This window comes from Saccopteryx leptura, chromosome 7 (assembly GCF_036850995.1).
Source record: "Saccopteryx leptura isolate mSacLep1 chromosome 7, mSacLep1_pri_phased_curated, whole genome shotgun sequence".
Lineage (NCBI taxonomy): Eukaryota > Metazoa > Chordata > Mammalia > Chiroptera > Emballonuridae > Saccopteryx > Saccopteryx leptura.
The window spans coordinates 37,110,651-37,130,925 of NC_089509.1; the positions used below are offsets into that span (position 1 = coordinate 37,110,651).

General features: G+C 37.9%; 1 protein-coding gene and 1 pseudogene across 4 annotated transcripts in view; both read right to left on the reverse strand.

Annotated features, from left to right (window-relative positions):
- Positions 1–2,258: 2,258 nt before the first annotated feature.
- LOC136378980 (L-lactate dehydrogenase A-like 6B) lies at positions 2,259–3,190 on the reverse strand (annotated as a pseudogene).
- Positions 3,191–12,152: 8,962 nt separating this feature from the next.
- Positions 12,153–20,275, reverse strand: part of CACNB4 (calcium voltage-gated channel auxiliary subunit beta 4) — a 280,735-nt gene continuing 272,612 nt past the window's right edge. For all 4 annotated transcript variants that reach the window (XM_066345078.1, XM_066345079.1, XM_066345080.1 and 1 more), the window contains 2 exons: positions 18,307–18,492; positions 12,153–16,142 (listed from right to left, as the gene is read on the reverse strand). In XM_066345078.1, the coding sequence (XP_066201175.1) occupies positions 15,882–16,142; positions 18,307–18,492 (447 nt within the window). In that variant the 3' untranslated portion in view covers positions 12,153–15,881. The remainder of the gene's footprint in view (positions 16,143–18,306; positions 18,493–20,275) is intronic.

The following is a 20,275-nucleotide window of genomic DNA, read 5'->3' on the forward strand; positions in this document are numbered from 1 at the left end:
TCAGGGCGGGGAAGCGCAGGCGCGCGCCGGGGGGGCGGGGCCTCTGAAGGGGCGCCCGCCTTCCCCTGGCTTAACTGGGCGATCTGTGGACGGTGGTACTGAGCCCCGGGATCCAGGCGATGTAGACTGCGGCGGGTCTGGGGCAGATGGCCCTCCACTGCTTCCCGTACCTCCCTGCTGACTTTTGTTTACCTCCACAGAACCATAATGTAAACATGTTATTGAGTGCCCGGGGCCCACCTCCAACTCTTCACACACACTACACCAACCCTCCCACGTCCTGGCCCTCGATAGAGATAATGCTCCAGCAGGGACTTTAGAGAAGCTTAGCATCTTTCTCTCTCAAACTTCTGCTCACACAACAGTGGGTGTCCTTACCAGGCAGTCACCTTATAGCTATCTTTAAACCTTAAAAATCACTGGTGGCACTAAAGTTGTTTGAGCAGGAGTCCAAACACCTTAGAGCACTGGCCTGTGCTCCACGACATGACCCCAGCTGTCCCTTCCAATTATTCCAAGCTGGTTAAACAGCTGGTTAAATGTTCTTTCTGCTTTTCCAGTCTTCTTACCTGTCCACCTTGAACGGTAGTCCTCTGTGCTATTCAAGTCTCATTGTATTTAAGCAACCCACTACTGTGGGATATTTAGGTGAAAACTAGAATACAAGTGAATCTATAGGTAACTTGGTATCAGAGTTCCTGTTCTATGTGTTATCTTTTCAAATCATTTTTTATTTTTTAATTACAGTTGACATGCAATATTTCAGGTGTACACTACAGTATTAGACATTATATAACTTACTAAGTGACCATCCCAATAAATATCATGCCTATCTGACCTAATACCTAGTTATTAGATTATTGATTATATTCCTTATGCTGTATTTCACATCCCCATGATTATTTTGTTATTACTACCAATTTAATACTTCTTAATCCCTTCACTTTTTCACCCATCCCCCAACCCTCCTCCCATCTGGCAACTATCAAAATATTCTCTGTATCTATGAGTCTGTTTCTGTTCCGCTTGTTCATTTAACTAGTTTTAGATTCAATTATTTATAAATATGTGTTTATTGTCATTTTATTGTTTATATTTCTCCTCTTTCTCCTCCTCCTTTTCTTCCTTCAAGAAGACCCTTTAAGCCTGACCTGTGGTGGCGCAGTGGATAAAGCACCGACCTGGAAATGCTGAGATCGCCGGTTCGAAACCCTGGGCTTGCCTGGTCAAGGCACATATGGGAGTTGATGCTTCCAGCTCCTCCCCCCCTTCTCTCTCTCTGTCTCTCCTCTCTATCTTTCTCTCTCTCTCCCTCTCCTCTCTAAAAGAATGAATAAATAAAAACAAACAGAGCAGGTATGCTCAAATTGTTTCTCATTATAAAAAAAAAAAAAAAGACCTTTTAATATTTCATGTAATTCTGGTTTGGTGGTGGTAAACTCCTTTAGCTTTTCCTTGTCTGGGAGATCCTTAAATATGTCTTTCGAGTCTAAATGATAGCTTTGCTGGGTAGAGTATGTGTTATTTTCTTCACTGTCCAAATTACTTAACCTCATTAGGCCTCAATTTTTACATATACAAAAACAGAGGATTTGTGTCTGGGGTCTGTCTTCAATTCTAGGTCACCAGCTGACTATAGTTAGTCCCTACTTTTGTTAGAAGCAGAAGTGGGGAAAAAGGAAATGGAGGTTGTATACTTTGTTTCCACAAAAATAGCTTCCTCCGGTCGCCTTCTATAATATTTAAGTTTGGTTAAAAGGAAGAGAAAACAAAATATGGGGGAGGCTGTAAGAGGCATTTTGAATTGCTTTGCCCCCCTTCCACAAAAGCTGGATTAAATTTTTTTAAAGAAAACATTTCTGTGCATTTACTTTTACATTGTAGAGGAAGTTTCAACTTTAAAAAAATAGTATATAAATAAATGAAATAGAACATAAACCAGCCAGAACAAAACATGTAATGTGTACTCAATGAAAAGAATCAATTTCTACAACATAAAAAACACCTAGATCCCACATTATTTTGGACCAAATGGCAACTACATGTAACTTCAAGGTAAATACTGGTACATCAGTGGTACAAAAATACTTTTGATGCTGTCACTTAGGAATTGCTAAAAAGCAAACAAACGCAAACTAGATGCTGAAAAAGGAGCTGGGAGACTAAATAAACAGGGGAGTTACTCTGCCCCTTTCCTGTTTCCAACTTTTAGGACTCTTAAGTTCACTCAGAAATTTGACATATATAACTTGTAACTACTATCTCTTCTTTAATAACTTCAGAGTGGTAGTTTTAACAACTTTAAAACTTGAGGTCCTCTGAATTTTCCAAAGTGTTTCTGCATTGAGGTATATACTTCTTTTATTCCACAGAGACACCCTAATTATGGTGGAACTTAGATGCACTCTCCCTAGATTCTTCAAAATACTATCAGAAAATCAGCTACAGAAAGGCCAATGGCCCAAAAAAGTATAACTTTCATTTTAATCTCATAGGTGCTGTCAGTCACATCTTTGTGGACATTTTCCCACTGGTCAGGATTTTATCGGTTCCGATTTCTAAGTTCAGATCCTTCAGAGGGATGCCAGTAATATGAACTCCACTACACAAAGAACATTTGAGCTCTCCAAGGATCCACCCATGGCAGCGTTCAGAGTGGATAACAAGCTTTTGCCCAATTGAGAAACAAAAGTGGGCACTGTCCAGATCACAATTACTTCCACCTACATGGTTTTTGAGCATTTCACTAAACTTCTCGACTATATAAGTTAAGGTATCCACTGGACTGGAAACAACAATCAGCTTCCAGTGAGGACTGTATTGGATATTAGAAATCACAAATTTAAAGATGCTACATTTTGCTGAACTAAATTAAGGTGCAGTTCTCCCTTTTCCAGGCTTGCACCTGCTGTGATAACAAGGCTGGAGTTTGCAGCGACGAGGTAATCTTTGCTGGCAACAGTGTTTGGCATCTTCACCAAAGGACTGCCATGCTGAAGATCTATTGTTTTGCCTTCACTTTGCGTTCAGCAACATCCAAGAAGGCAAGTTCATCACTCAAGCCTTTAAGTAGGATGCTGATAGCACAGGTCATGCCAACCAATCCAGTTCCTATAATGGAGATCTCATGGCCACGAACGGCCTCCTCTGAAGTTAAATTTTTCACAAGCTCACACTCGACAGTCGCCATCCTAGACACAGGGGTAAAGGGCCAGGTCCCTGAGTGGAATGCAGGCTGGCTGGCAGGAACATGGTGTCATCCTCAGATTTGGGAAATTCGTTTTGCTCTCTCAGCCTCTGGTTAGCCCATAGAACTCCCACGGCCCAGCTCATGGTTATTCAGTCAAAAGGTGGGGGAAGAGAAGGGAAGAATGCGTCAGGCAAGGTTGAGGCGCAAAGTAAGGGAGCTTGTGATGCGTGGTTACCTCCTCAGCCTGCTACTGCGTCTGCGCAAGGTTGTGGGTCCCTGGACAGCCCCTCAGCCTGCTACTGCGTCTGCGCAAGGTTGTGGGTCCCTGGACAGCCTCAGCCTGCTACTGCGTCTGCGTAAGGCTGTGGGTCACTGGGCCACCCCTCAACGTGGTTCTACGGCTGTGCGAGACTGGCAGTTGACACCTCCTCGAGCTTACTACTGCGACTGCGCAAGGCAGGCCGAGCGCGCAAGGCCCCACACCAACCAAGATAAAGTACTTACTGAGTTAGTTTTGCAAACACGAATTCTCTTAATATTTAATGGAAATAATTAGCCAAAGCAGGTTTTGTATTTATAGTATGTAGGCCCAGTAAAAATGCTTTCATTAAGCACAGATGAAGATAAGGGTAAATTTTCGGAACTGTAACCTGCGAGAAGAGGGAGGAGCCGGGCCTTGTCTCCCAATGCCCTGCCTCCCCCTGTTTCCTGCACATGCGGAAGTGCAGGTCCTGTTCTACGCTGTAACCAGTTTGAGAACCTGCTACTTGGAACGGCTCCCACAGCTCATCACACCAGCCCCAGCGCATGCGCACAGTGAGCCCCAGCCCAGGGCTGCGAGGTCGGGAAGACCCGCTCGCGCTAAGGGCAGCGGTGGCCGCTTCCCTGCTGAACCATTCAGGGTTTCTCTTGTTGGTCAATGATACTGTACCAAATCCAGCCAGCTTCCCTGCCGCAGCCACAGTACCTAGAAAAAGTCCACCTTGAACCAGGACAAGCCGGTCGTTGGTAGATCGCGGAGCCTCTAGCCTGGAGAGCTGTTCCCCTGTCTCAGAACCTGCAGTCCATATTTATAATAAAGCCTCCACTACTGCGCCTGGCAACAACTGAGCCTGGGTGGAAGCGACCTGAATGAAATAAATATTCAAAAATCGACAATAAACTATACCTTAATACTTCACCTTTCTTAGTCATACACTGTCTTACCTCAACATATAAAGAAGTACAGCGTGTAAGTCTCAAGGCAACCTACAGATTGTCTGAGCTGTCCAAACTTGTACCTGTAAAACAAGGGACAGCAATGAGGACAGAAACCTACCTTTTTTCAAAAACCGTGCAAGAGGTTGTTTTTTTTTTTCCATTTCTTTTGGTGCTTGTGATAAAAAAGCTAAAGTTTAGAGGAGACATGAAGGAAAGAAAAATTATTAGAGCCTGACCAGGCTGTGGTGCTGTGGATAGAGCGTCGGAGTGGGACGCAAGGACCCAGCTTCTTTTTTTTTTTTTTTTTTTTTTTTTTTTCATTTTTCTGAAGCTGGAAACAGGGAGAGACAGTCAGACAGACTCCCGCATGCGCCCGACCAGGATCCACCCGGCACGCCCACCAGGGGGCGATGGTCTGCCCATCCGGGGTGTCGCCATGTTGCGACCAGAGCCAGTCTAGCGCCTGAGGCAGAGGCCACAGAGCCATCCCCAGCGCCCGGGCCATCTTTGCTCCAATGGAGCCTTGGCTGCGGGAGGGGAAGAGAGAGACAGAGAGGAAAGCGCGGCGGAGGGGTGGAGAAGCAAATGGGTGCTTCTCCTGTGTGCCCTGGCCGGGAATCGAACCCGGGTCCTCCGCACGCTAGGCCGACGCTCTACCGCTGAGCCAACCGGCCAGGGCAGGACCCAGCTTCAAAACCCGAGGTTGCGGGCTTGAGCATGGGCTCACGAACTTGAGCCTAAAGGTCGCTGGCTTGAGCCCAAAGGTCACTGGCTTGAGCAAGGGGTCACTCGCTCTGCTGTAGCCCCCCTACCTCACCCCACTCCCATCTCAAGGCACATATGGAGAAAGCAATCAATGAACAACTAAGACTAAGGAGCCACAACAAAGAATTGATCCTTTTCATCTCCCTTTCTGTCCCTATCTATCCCTTTCTCTGTCTCTCTCTCTCTCTCTGTTACAAAGAAAAAGAAAATTATATTATTCACTGAAGAATAGAGGGAAGAAATAAAATGGACTCACTATAGTCAAGCTGCTAAATTACTAAAATCAAGTAAGTTGAGGTATGAGGAAACAATTCTATCCTTCTATTAACTAGCCTTAAACAAACATTTAGTCCCTCTTGTGCCTTTTTAATAAAATAGATCAGTTTAGCCAAAATAATTTAAAATTCTAATGTTCATTAAGGAAAATCTTTAAGTCCATCTCAAGGGGTATCCCTTATAGAGAGAATTATAAACCTCTCTGAACAATGGAAAGCATTCTTTGATATCTAGAAGCTTCTAAAACACAAATTGACTTCAAAACACAGGTTTTAAAACAGCAGTAGTCAACCTGGTCCCTACCGTCCACTAGTGGGCGTTCCAGCTTTCATGGTGGGTGGTAGCGGTGCAACTAAAGTATAAATAAAAAGAGAGATTTAACTATAGTAAGTTGTTTTATAAAGATTTATTCTGCCAAACAGCGAAAATCTGACATAAAGTACTTGATAAGTAATTATTATATGCTATAACTTGCTGTAACTCTGCTTTATAAATTTTATAAAGTTACTTCCCTACTTTATAAATCACCATTACTGTGGAACTGGTGGGTAGTTAGAAAATTTTACTACTAACAGAGATACAAAAGTGAGCGGTAGGTATAAAAAGGTTGACTACCCCTGTTCTAAAAGGAGTCGAAAAGAAACTCTGGCCATCTGAGCAGGTGCTTTAAAATCTGTTACTGCTTCTCTAGCCTGAAACCTGACAAGATATTTTAAAGGATTTGATAACTTTTGGATTAGAAAATTAGCAAAAGTAGAAGCTAAAGATTCAGAGCCTGAGAGGAATGTTTTTAAGGCCTCCTCCCCTAAACTAAAATAAAACTCTACCCAGAGGGAAAGAAGAAAATTAAGGTAGATCAACCTATAATGTCACTAAGTTACAGCCTAATTTGGAGGGGAGAGCAAATGTCCTTATCTTACAAATCTTTTCAAAACCAGAAATGCAACTCTACCAGTAGTTCTTCAAATTCCACTTATCTTTAACATCCTCAATTCCTAAGACTGAAGAAAAAAATAGGAAAGATGAGGTTTTTTAAAAATGTAAACTTCTGCTCTGGCAAGGCTCCTTGACAAGGAAAAAATACAAATATTTACTGTCTTCACCACAAATATAATAAGACAAGGGCTTAGCCAACTGAATGAATAAACTTAACTTATTCCAACTGTTACAAATTAGTGTGTGTTTTATCTGTCTCAGGGCTGAAATTTTAAATCGAAGCTATCAGATCTCTGGTTGCATCTGTTTGTTTATGTGTATGTATGTTTACCCCCAAAGGATATTGCTAAAATTGGTTTGTAAAAAGCTAAAAAACTCTAGTTGTGTTAAAGGAATTAAGCAGTTATTTAGGAATTCTCAAAAATATAATAGAAACTAACCCAAATGCTTTCAGGATCATGTGTTCTGAGAAAATACTTGATATTGAAGTTGGTTTGAGTTTGGTGTGGTTAAATAGGCATATCTTTAGAGTTATTAACTCTAGTATAATATTTATACTTACATTCTTCTTGGGTTTATTAGTCACATAGGTTCATGTTATCTTGCAAAACTTGTCAGCAAGAAAAATAACTTGGAATGATGAAATTTTCATAAGTAACCCAAACATAATCATTAAGAAGTAAAATAAATAGATGTAGGCCCTGGCCCGTTGGCTCAATGGTAGAGTGTCGGCCTGGCATGCGGGAGTCCGGGTTTGATTCCCGGCCAGGGCACACAGGAGAAGCGCCCATCTGCTTCTCCACGCCTCCCCCTCTCCTTCCTCTCTGTCTCTCTCTTCCCCTCCCACAGACAAGGCTCCATTGGAGCAGTGTTTACCCGGGCGCTGAGGATGGCTCTGTGGCCTCTGCCTCAGGCGCTAGAATGGCTCTGATTGCGGCAGAGCGACGCCTCAAGATGGGCAGAGGATCGCCCCCTGGTGGGCATGCCAGGTGGATCTCGGTCGGGTGCATGCGGGAGTCTGTCTGACTGCCTCCCCATTTCCAACTTCAGAGAAATACAAAAAATAAAAAATAAAATAAAATAATAGATGTAGATCAGGTAAGTTTTTAGGTGAATTTTTCAGTATTATTTATGTTTTATGGTATGTCCACTTAGTTTCTCAAAATCTTTTGGCAATTTGAAACCATGGAGTTTTGACAAGTTAAATTAAATGATAAGTCAAGTTAAAATTATTGAATATGTATAGATCATTTCCAAAGAGGACAAAATACTGAAACGTTAAATAAGTTGATCTACATTTGACTTCTTATGGCAGAGAAAATAAGAAGATAAGCTTGGATTTGTTATTTAATGTGTGTTGTGTTTTGTTAAAGAAGTATTTTTGAAGAAAGTTTTATGAAAAGGAATCTTAAGAAATTTTATGATCAAACAGAATAATTTTGAATAATTTGTTATGAGCGTGTTTTTTTTTTTAAATTCAGCGAGAGGAGGGGAGGAAGCAGAGAGACAAACTCCCGCATGTGCCCTGACCAGGATCCTCCTGGCAAGCCCACTAGGGGGCGGTGTACTGACCATCTGGGGTGTTGCTCCATTGCTCAGCAACCGAGCTCTTCTTAGTGCCTGAGGTGGAGACCATGGAGCCATCCTCAGTGCCTGGAGTCAACTTGCTTCAATTGAGCCATGGCTGAAGGAGGGGAAGAAAGAGAGAGAGAAGAGAGAGGGGGAGGGGTGGAGAAGTAAATGAGTGCTTCTCCTGTGTGCCCTGACCAGGAATCAAACCTGGGACATCCACATGCCTGGCTGACACTCTACTACTGAGCCAACCGGCCAGGTCTTCAAGAATAAAACCTTCAAAAAGGTTTTCAAAAATAAGCTTTATTATCAGTATTGTACTATATGTATTATTTTTATCATCTGTTAAAAGGACGTTTGCTTGGACAATTGGTCTGCTGTCGACAAGATGTTATGAAAGTTTTCTGTCAAGAAAGCAAAGATTCTGTTTCATCAAAATAATTTCTGCGTTTTATGTCATCTTAATCAGATCTTTAAGAAAACAGAAAAATGTGACCCATAACCAAAAGAAAAATCACTCTACAGATATAGATCCAGGCACAGGGAAGTTAAATGATTTCCCCATGCTCATAAGCTAGTTATTCTAGATCTAGGCTTTGAACCCAGACAAGAGTTAGGGCTCTCAGTGTAGCCACTATGCTAATCTACATGTTATATGACAGAACAAACAAGGTGTTTCTACAATCTGTCTTATTAGTGGAGATTTGCTGATGACAAGAGAGGTGGCTGCAGGCATATGACCAGGTTGATAGAGTGATTGCAGGGAGCTGCAATTCTTCCAGTTTGGAGTTTTGGATTGTTGGCTGAAATGTCTTGATAGTTGAGGCAGCCTTATATAGCACTTCAATAACTGAGATACCATTCATTTAGTCAACATTTATGGCATTCCGGGCATAGTTTTGTATGCTTCAGATGACTAGCAGCTTAAAAGCATTTATTGCATGTATTTTTAAATAAAAGTATTTTAGGGAGAAAAGTTACAGTGAACTTTGGTTTCCTCATTTGAAGTTGGGTCTAATAATCTATGCCCTGCCTATTTTCCAGGGCAGTCAGGTGGGTTAAATGTGATAAAGCTCTCAAAATAACTTGGCTGCAGTAAATCAGTGTAGACTTCTAATGCAGTGATAATAATCAACATGGTATATATTCCTTTTCAAATTCTTGGACATTGCAATGAGAGAAAAGTCAAATGCTGATCAAATTATAGCAGGGACAACTGACCATGAGCACATGAAATTCAAGTCATAGCCATATGGAATTCTTACAGGTACAGAATATCTTTGGAAACATCTGATAACTGCTACGTTAAATTAATTATTTGGGAATTTCTTGTGAACAATACGGTTTGTCTAGTTTATTTGCTTATATTGTATTCAATCCTATTTCACGCATATCATATAAAATATTCTATTTAATGTGTGCATGTGTTTAACTTACAAGCTCTTTCCTAATGCTATAGTACTTCTTTTGTGATCACTCATAGCACCTAACAGAAGTGTAAAGAGACAGTCATTTAACTGAATCTGTGTTTTGAGGGTAAATATTTAGACATTTTCTTTTTCTATAAGAATATTATAAAGGAGAGGTATAACGCTGGTTTCAGTGTTGTTTTTTTTTCATTTATTATATAAAAGAAAAGTATTAATGCAGTTAGTTTGTACACATTGAAATTCCATAAAACAAATCCATAGAAATTAGGATACTATATGCATGCACTCTGCATTTTCTTTGTTAAATGTTTTGGTTCACAAAAATAACAACACCTTTTTCCCTTTTGAAGCCACTAAAGCAGAGGGAGAACAAAACATGCAGCACTGTACACATTTGCATAGTATATTTTACCCAGCATGCCTTGGAGAATGCTACACGTTTACCTACATAAGAAAAATAAAGGGGGGTAAATTGTCAAAATAATAACCAAAGTTTAAAGAAAGAAAAAAATTACTTGACAAAGGTAATTTCCCCCCATATGTGGCTGGTAATATAGCAACAGCTTGTGATATCAACAGCCCTCAGGATAGTAGGGAAAATCTTTTTACATCAAATTGCCATTCCATATTTATTTTTAGTATTAGTTAGTTGGTTTTTCCCTCCCACCACCCCTTAAAAAAAAAAGAGCAGTTAATGGCCTCAACTTACATTTTAAAATAGTATTCAGTACAAACAAATTGAAGAATCCCTAAATACTTTTTGTTGTTGAGACATTTTTATTTATCATTCTGACTTTAGGCTGTGAAAAATATAAAACATTTCAAACATATCTGGAACTCAGAGGAGCTCTATAAGCTCACTTGCTGTTACTTTCTGTAGTTGTGATTGAAGAAGAAATAAGAACAGTAAGTAAAGTATGCGTCTTATCACAAAATAAAATTTAATAAGTTCCACAGAGGGAAATAAAGTAAAATAAATTATATCCACAGATTGCAAGGCTATGAAGCAAATTTCTGGAAAGGTATTATGCAGCAAGTTAGAAAGATGATAAATGAAATAAACCTGATAAAATTTAGGATTAAATCTATATCCTTTTAAAAAATACAACTGCCAATTTTAACAATGGATTTGTTGCATGTTTGTGCTATAACAAATGTGCTTCTTTCTCCTCAATCTATTTTCATATTATTGGCAAAATATATATCTTTTATAATTTTGTACTGTACAATATATGTTTTTGCTACATTATTTTTCTACTGCTAATGCAGATTAGAAGTAACAACATAGATTTATTTTGGCAATAAAATGCTTTCATTTTAATAACATCCCAGAAAATATTGTAAGGCATATGAAAACTAGTATGCAACAATATAGCATTAATGATCCTGTATCTTTAATATATCCCTTAGGCATACAGAATTCACACTGATTTCAGTTAAAAGTGTGTGAAAGTGGCATGCAAGTAGGGCAAGAGTGGCCCCTACATAAATATAGACATAGCCATTTGTTGAGAAATTTAAGTGTTCAACACATAACCAAGAACACTTACAAGTATTGAAAAGCTAAAGGCTAGCTACTTTTGGTTCTTAAATCTCATTTTAACTCGTTATAATTTTCAAAGAGGAAGCATCAGTGTATTTCCCAAACCACTCTAAATTCATTGAAACATTTTTTTTTCAGTTATCTGCAAAACACTTTACATACATCAAAACAAACAAAGGAAAGTTTCATATGTAACTACAACTCCCTCAAGCTAATCGCTATTCACTTATTTATACATTTTTTTCATGGTAAGTGGGAGTTACAGCCCTTAGTCAAGGTTATCTGAGGAGATAGTTTCTAGTCTTCTGATAAAGTCCCTCAATTATATAAAGCATTTGGGATTAAATCATCCACAAGCAGAGATAGTTGCTATAAGAAGATGTATTTTATTTGAGAATGTTTAAGAAAAGAAGAAACCTTTAAAAAGTAATTCTTGAATGTTGTAGCTCTCTGTCTGTTCATATAAACCAATTTTACTACTTTGACTAACTTGACTGTTTAAGTGAGCAACAAAAAAAGTTATCCTTGTTGTCTGACAACTGTTGAATTGACTAGTTTGATCATGACTGTCATTTAAAAGAGCTGGACTGTTCTCTGACCTACAGACACAGCTTGACAAAGTAATTTAGTAACAGTTATAAGATGAACAATATTTAAAGGTATGTGGAGCTAAGAAACAAATTTTATTATATGATTTATTATGTGTTCATTCATATGGTCATTCAAAGATGAGTTTTATACAATTAAAAAGAAAACAACATGTAACATTGTCATGAAAGACAAAGGCAGAAATAGAAAAGAACTAAGGGGTACATTCTCATTTATTTGAAATATTTTATAAAGTTTTTTTTCAATGACATGGCAGTCCAACAGACTGTATATCCTTATCCAGTGAATGCCTAAGAATCCATAGGAAAAGTCAAGGTTCAACAAAATTTGAATTTACAAACCAGCTGCACTTAAACATCAAGTATCTGGATCTATTCTCTTTCAGAGTTAGAGCTAGATATTATAAGTTGCATAAAAAGACAATTCCCTTGCAGTTTGATTTGTTCTCTATGATGAATGATTTATTAAATTAACCTTGCCTTCTAATAAACTATGAACCAATTCAAAGAAAACTTGACTTACATGGAAGAAATGAAAGGGTGATAAGAGCATTTTGGAAACAGTTTAAAATATGAAGGGAAGGCATATTTTAACAAATTGTATATTTCAGCAAGCTTTTCAGCAAGGTTAGCAGAAATAGTAATAAATTTGATCACTACTTATTGAAAAGTGTTTTTCTCTTTAAAGACAGCTTGTCTTCTCTAGAGAAGAGGTAGTATAAATACCAATATATAGGGCAATTTCTATAATGGTATTACATTATTTGTATTATTAGCAAATACCAAAATAAAATTGTATAACTAAGAAAATACACTAGCATGCAAATTAAGGTTGCCTAGCAATATTCTTAACTGACATCCTGGGTCTCAAAAGCATTTTATGATATGTTCATTCGAAGAGTTTAAATTTGCAAACCAACTATTGGCATAATTTCTTCTCCCCCTCCCTTTCACTGCCCTAGCTCCTATTATGAATTTTAAGGCCCCCACACAAAAGACAAGTTCAAGTATGCAGGTATGAAAAGAGGTTAACATTTCAATAATACATTTTGCAAACAACAAAAATAATAAATAAAGTAATTGACATATTATTTAAAGGAACAAATAACTTGCTCAGAATTTGTGTTATATTTAAAAAATTCATTTCCTTAAGAACTAAGTGCAATGGAATATTGTCACATAATTAAGACTCTCTTACTAATAAAGACTATCAGTCAAAATTATTAATTTTAATTTTTTTTCTAATAGAACTGTATAAAGATAAGAGAGAATCATTTGTCATTTATAAACATTTCTAAGTGTTGCTTTAAATAGTGGAGTAAACAAGATCACATTGTTGATTATAATATTGAAGTCACATTACAGCCTTGAGAATTAACATCAGTATAGACAAATTGTATTCTCTTTTCTCCAGGACTACATTTCCAATTCACACGAGTTTACACTGTTACATGTTCAATGACTGAAATGACAGAATATGCAATTTACATACTCTGAAATTACATATACTGAAATGACAGAATATGTGATTTATACTACAAGTTAAAACAGCCTCAAAACATTATGATTTCTTTCTCCCGCTTATCATTTGCTATTTTCAAATGAAATCAGTTAAAAACAAAGTACTTGTAGAATATGTATTTTCCAAAGGTGCTTGATGTGCTTGGCAAAAATAAAACTTTTCATTTAGTATATATCTGTATTTTAGTATCATTTACACAATAAACTCTAAGGCTTAAAAAAAGGAAAACGCCTCTCTTATTCATTTGGAGAAGATAAACATTACAAAAGGAATGGGAAAAATATGCCATATCAAAGTAAAATTTTAAATATATCCATCAAGAAAATATACATTATACCCTTTTCCAAGATTGTTAGCTTTTGAATAAGAATGCAAAGCAAAATAGATATAGACACTTTATGGTAAATGACAGATTGGTTTGTGCAGCTATTGAACAGACCTCTCTCTTTATAGCATGACATGGAAGACTTAGAAACAAGGCTTTGAGAGGCCTTTAAAAACAAGTGATTTCCAAAAGTTGAAAGACTATGGTAATCTTGCTGACTAGGAAATATATGTAAATGCTGTTATAGCTACCTGCCATAAAATGTAAATATCTCAAAGTAGTTAAATGACTAGATTGCTAATGCTACTACAGAAAAAGCTGAACAGCTGTCTAGTCTAAATTTATACACCTTGGTGCACTCCTTGCAATTAAATACTTTAATGCGTACAAACAAGAAACCAGAGAAGCATCTAGAAGAATGTTTTGGCTAATGTTTTTTTTTCTCATGCAAATATGTGCTGTACATGTAATAAATATATTTTTGTTTGCTGGAAAATGCTCTTCTGTGCTCTACCAAAGTATTCAGTAATGGCAGGTTATATGTTTATTAAAGTGCCTAATGGATACAGCTCTTTTAAATGTCTGAATTGAAAGTTCTGTAAGCTTCACTAGATGACAAAAAATCCTCCTAAGCCAGTATCACATGTTAACTTTTAAAAGGTACTGAGCCCATATTTTTTAATTGTGTCAAATATTTGAGATAACTCACATAGTTATAGGCATCCCCATTATCAGCTACACAGGTTCATCAAGCAGGATGCACAGTGAATGGAAGGCATAATGGAGTTTAAGATATGTGTAATTAACCAAAAACATGGAGCTTATTTTCATGATCTGGGAAATTAACTGGTGCATACTTTGAAAGCCTAACTATTGAAAGGTTGGGGGGGGGAATGAGATAATAGAAAATTAATTATTATCGTTTTCAAAAAATAGGTTTTATGACATGTACCAGTACAAAAGGACTTTGATGCATGGTCCAATTGGGGCTTTAGAAAAATACATGCATTGTAGACTTTTAGAAACAAGAGCCTTTTTTTTCTAAAGGCATTTGTGTATTGTATAAAATGGTCAACTTTAATCATTTCTTGGATCATAGTGAATTTTAATAATTTTTTGGATCATAGTGAATCTAAATCTTCCTTAAAAATATCAGACAGAAGGTCAACAATTCCATAATTATAGTCACCAGAAAAACTGTGAAGATGAGTGTAGATTAGAAATAAGGCAGCTCAATCTTCAAAATCTTTAGAATTCTTTGCAATAAAAATGCTACAAGTTTAGTGAACAGATCTATTCTGAGTCTATGAGTTGGTTTTTATTGCAAGCTTTTAAAGTCATCATTTGTTTTCATATTTTCAATGAATTGTTTTGTACAAACACACCTTTCAATATCAAAATTGAATGTGTCTATATAAAACTAACATCCTCAGTACAATTGTTAAGAATTTGGTGAGGGGTAGAGTGTTCAGCTATTCAAAGACAGAGGTTGAAGTGAAGCAATGAAAAAATATGCAATTGTGCCTGGTGGGAAATACTGACCCATGTTTGTGGAAAGTGGACGGATAAATTCCCCCTGGAGATGTTTAGCTTTGCACTCAGGAGAATCTGTGCCCATCCTTACTGCCTGACCTTAGATTCCTGGATGTATGGAGTTGTGCTCAGATTGATTCAAAGGGAAACTATACTCCATTTTCCATTTCACACAACCAGCTATAATGGGCTTTCCTTTATTCTTCTCTCTCTGTGAAAGCAATTTTGAGATTTTTTGCCAACTTCAAACGAGCTAACAGTAGTGACTAAACAAAAAGCAAAACACTTTGAAACAACAGCTGTGCCAGGAAAGAAAAAAATATATTAAAATCTGAGAAGACTGTATAATTTCTTCATTAATTTGAGATTTTTTTGGCACTATCAATATATTTCGTAAGTTTGAAAAGCCATTCTGGCAACATGAACATATACGAAATGTGTACTCATTCCTACTTTAAGTGTAAATTTAGCTTCCAGCAAATAAATACCATAGCTTGCTTTGGCTTTTATTGATATTTTGATATCCTCATTAATTAGTTTTTTTCAGATTTGTTAATGGATTGCAACATGCTCAAGGAGACTGTCTAGTCAATTCACCCAAATTCCAACAGGAATTGGTTTATAAATTGGTTCCAACTGGAACTGGTCATTTGGAATTTCCAGCATGGGAAATTATTTTATATGTGCCTTGATAAGTACCCTAAATTACAAACCGATGTGTCTATATCTAATGAAGAAAACATAGGTACTGTTATGTAAATGCTGCACTTAAAAATATCTATATGATTGGGCATTTAACATCCATCTAGACTTAAGGGCATAATGTACATTTTTTTTTTGCCCCTTACATAGCAATAAATGACAGCAGCCCATAAACACAGTGAACACTGTGCTGTACTTGCCAAGTTAAGATGATTGGTTTATCCTAGCAGTGCTATGGCAAATCGTCAACAGATGAATTTTTTGTTTGTTTCTGCAGACTCAGAGCCTATGTCGGGAGTCATGGCTATATCCCCCAGGCGATCCTCGGTTCCGATGGGGTTTGTAAGTGTCCTGGTATGAGTCAGGGTAATCTTCTTCCACAAGAGGATAGTGATCTCGGCTATGTTGGGAACTGGAAGACAAGCGGTTCCTACTCTTCCGAGCCCTTTCATTGTGGTAATTTTCATCAGAGGTCATTAGACTTCGTCTTTCAATTGGAGAGTTCTCTGTGGAATGGTTGCTGTGCCTTACACGCTGACTCTAAAAATATCAGATAGTTCATTGATTAAATAATGTCAGCTTCATTCATCTAGAACATGTACATGTGTGTACAAACAGTAGGATCTGTACAATAAGATGCTGACTATCTGACCTAATAAAACATTCTGATGAACAAATGGTCTGTTCAAAATACTATCTGATCTTATCTGAGATATAACATGCAAAGATGGCAAAGTGCTGATACTTTATGAATTTAATCACATAATGCTGCATGATTATGCTTCTTATTAAAAATATAGAATTGAAAGTGAAGTGCCAAATAGAACTTAATATATTTAGGAAGTTCTAATATTCCACTTCTGTTGCAAAAATGAGGATTATTTTACTATTGGGAAATAAGGTTCAGAATAGCACCTATTATTTTATTTCTCTCTTGAATTGATAAAATCTTTCTCTTCTTATGGTCACACACTTCACCTTTACCTAGCTAAATGTTCCTTATACCATTTAAAAATATTTTAACGCAATTATGATCTGTACTCATAAAACAATGCATTTGTTTCTGCATCCTACATAAATGTATACAACAATTACGTAACCAACTAATTGATACATTTACAAACATTGCTTTCTCAACTGAAATATCCTGCAAAAATAATCTTTGGATATAAACTAAATTCCTCTAATACTACCAATTGAAATTATCTTCAGACACTTATTTGACATCTTAGAAAATATCATTTAACATTTTTCTTTCAAATCATGGGAAAACATGTATCATTGTTGTGTCTACCTGCTTAGGTGGGTCACCTCAGTTAAGAAACAGGATCATGATAAACCAAAGACCCAGATACATTTCCTGTAAAAGACACCTTCATATAGAAGAAAACTCATTCAATAGTCTCAGCCTGTGCCTTTAACCTCAGCCAAGGGTCTAGTAATTAAATGCCATGGTTACTAGGGGAAATAGGTCACAGGGTAAAGGGCACTGCGTTAACCCAAGTGAAACTGGCAGAACCACTGTAGGAGGATGTCTTAGAGGTGATGTAAGCATGTTGTATTTATAGACAAAGAGTAACAATTCATTTCGACATACGTTACAGAGCATATTGCTTCATACATCCTTTTCTCAGCTTGCAATGTACAATTTGGAACCAACCCGTGGAAATGCCACACTCAGATCAGCACATAGGCAGTGAAACAAGGCAAGAAATAGTCTTGGTGCATACATCTATACTGTGCATATTCTATGCAGTATACATGTATATTATATAGTAGTACATTTCCCATGTTCATGTCCAGTCTCAAAAGCTATTCATTTATACAGCAGTTTTTCTGCTTACAAAGATGCAATTTTATAGCAGAGTAATAGAGTTATAATAGCATTTCAGAGAGTGCTGTTTATCTCAGAGTTAACTCTACATGATCTCCAATTATAACTATCATTATAACCCATTAGTACAAAACTAGTCATGACCAAGAGGGCTCAATTGACTACCTGTTCCTCAGTCAGCTGGGGATTTGGCCACATTCCAGCAGCTTCTTGATAAATGGTAAATAATAATTGATGTAGGAAGGCAAGATTCACTTTGTATCATAATGCCTCTGGCTCCCCACACCTAGCTCTGAGTACAGCATCAGAGCAGCTGGGGAGGTAACCTATGCTCGTCCCCAACTTCCCCAAAGGATACTTGTCACAGCCGCTGACCAAGGTGGGCCCCTACAAGCCCCAAGGAAACTCTGGGGTCCGTCCATGTTTCTAGACAGAGCAGTTCTACTTGTGTGCATATTCTGTATTGATTGGGCAAGCTACAGGACTCAGCAGCCTGTGGAGGGCAGTCTAAAGGCCCATCTGTCCCAAAATGTTATACACAGCTTGCCACTAAATATAATTGTTACAGACGTGACACAGAAAAATAATGAACAGTTGCATTGAGTAGGTAGAGTCTGAGGGGTTAAGTTATCTAAGTGAAAGCCATTATAGATTAACAGACAACAAAGTTCTAAAGAAAGGATCACTGTCTGGGTAACTCTGTCTAGGATAGATCACAATTAAATAATATATTTTAGATTTTTTTTTAATATAATGCTTACAACATGTTTCCCTCTTCAGATTAAGGACAATTCCAGTCTCCACCCCAATCAGGTTCCCTATAGAATCTTAAAATAAGGATGTAAAAGCATGAGTGAAGAGAGACAATACCTGTAACCCGGACATCGCTGTGGGGTATGGTGAGAGTGCCGTGGAGCCCAAGCTCCTCCCGAGCAGCGGGGTCATGGGGGTGCTGCTGGCCGTGTGGGTGGCCCGCCAGTACGCCTCCAGGTACTCGCCCAGGTGTTCGCAGGCGTCCTCCAGCTGGTTCTCGTCCAGGATGACGTCAAACATTTCCTGCAGGAAAAACCCATTTTATCTGTACTGCACATTTCAGGCAATGACACCTAAAATTCTACTTAGTGCAGATCATAGTGTTTCTAAGGTCTAGTAGCAAATGTCAGATTTGAGGGGCAGTTTCCAAAGTTACAGTCAAGTGAAGAGCCCTGGCTAGATAGCTCAGGTGGAGCATCATCCAGAAGCCCAGGGTTGCTGGTTCCATCACCGGTCCATCGTCTCTCAGCAAAATTAATAATAATAATAGTAAAGTCAAGTGAAGAAAGAGCTGCACAGGTAACCATGTGCAAACTTGGACAGTGACTTAAAAATGGCTATACTCACTAAATATTTAGTTTTCATTATTTAGAACAGCGGTTCTCAACCTGTGGGTCGTGACTCTGGCGGGGGTCGAACGATCAAAACACAGGGGTCGCCTAAAGCTATCGGATGTATTGTATAATAAATATGTATTTCCAATGGACCCCTGTGTTTTGGTTGTTCGACCCCCGCCGGGGTCGCGACCCACAGGTTGAGAACCACTGATTTAGAAGAAAAAGATAAGCATAAAGGTATTCTAAGCAGAATACAGTGGGAAGATCATATATTCACATCTTTATCCATATCTTCCTACAGTGTTAAATTATACTTAGTTCAGAATAAGAGAATAGCAATTAGTGTACTGAAAAAGGAGTTCTAAAAATGTTATGGGGAATGACAATATCATTGGGATAAACATTTAATCTCCCCAAGTGACTATGTTGAAGGGAATAACATTTACTTAGATAACTTTCAGAATGTTTATGAAAATGACGTTATCTGTCTCATGATAAAACAATAGGTAAAGAAGAGCTAAGATTAATACTAGTAAGTCACATTACAGTGATTTCTGCTAACAGAAGGTCATTGTGTGAAATCAGTGAAATGGTTTAAAAAGGACAAAAACCAGAGTATTTAATTGTGGGAGGGGGGTGCATAAGAAATATCTGCTGTCCATGTTTCTGGCAGTAACAACTTCATCTAGCCTATTATCAAGAAGTATTCTTCTGCCCCAAAAGAACAGAGTGGCCCACTGCCACTGCAGTGTGACTGGGAACACAGAATATACCTGGGACACGGATTCCCTGGAAGGACAGTCAGAAAGCCATCGCAAAGAGAAAAGCCGTCCCACAGGGAGTGAAAGCACATCCCAACTATCAACAGCAGGATCTGCACCTTCTCTCTCCAACCACATCCACCACCACCCACTGCTCTTTTGAATTTTTTTTTTTAACGAAAACAAGAATCTCGCAATAATGAATCAAACAGGGTGACTGCCATCAGTACTAATACTGTGGGTGGACTATAGGCTAAATGCAATGAGATGACTTTGAGTTGGGTGGATAAACTGACTCATTCATTCCTTAGTGTAAGGGCTTCCTGAAGTAGAAGTCACCATGGAAACGATCTCTCCCTCAACATTTACTATTTGAATATTTTCATCATCTTATTCTTTACTGAACATTTTGACCTCAAATAAGGTGACATCAGTCCAAACCGTTTGGGGTCGGAGAAGACTCAGACAATTCAACTTACATGAGAACCTTTCCCTCACAAGGATTTTTTTAGTAGACTTCAGGTGGTTTACTGCATATTTTATTAATTCATCAAATATTTACTCAGTACCTATTTTTTACTAGGCATTGTGGGTATACAGTAGCAAAGAAAACAGACGTCATTCTTATGCTTAAGAAACATACAGCCTGGTGGGAGAGACAAGTATTAAAATCCTTAATAACCTATGTCACACTTTAATTCACAATAA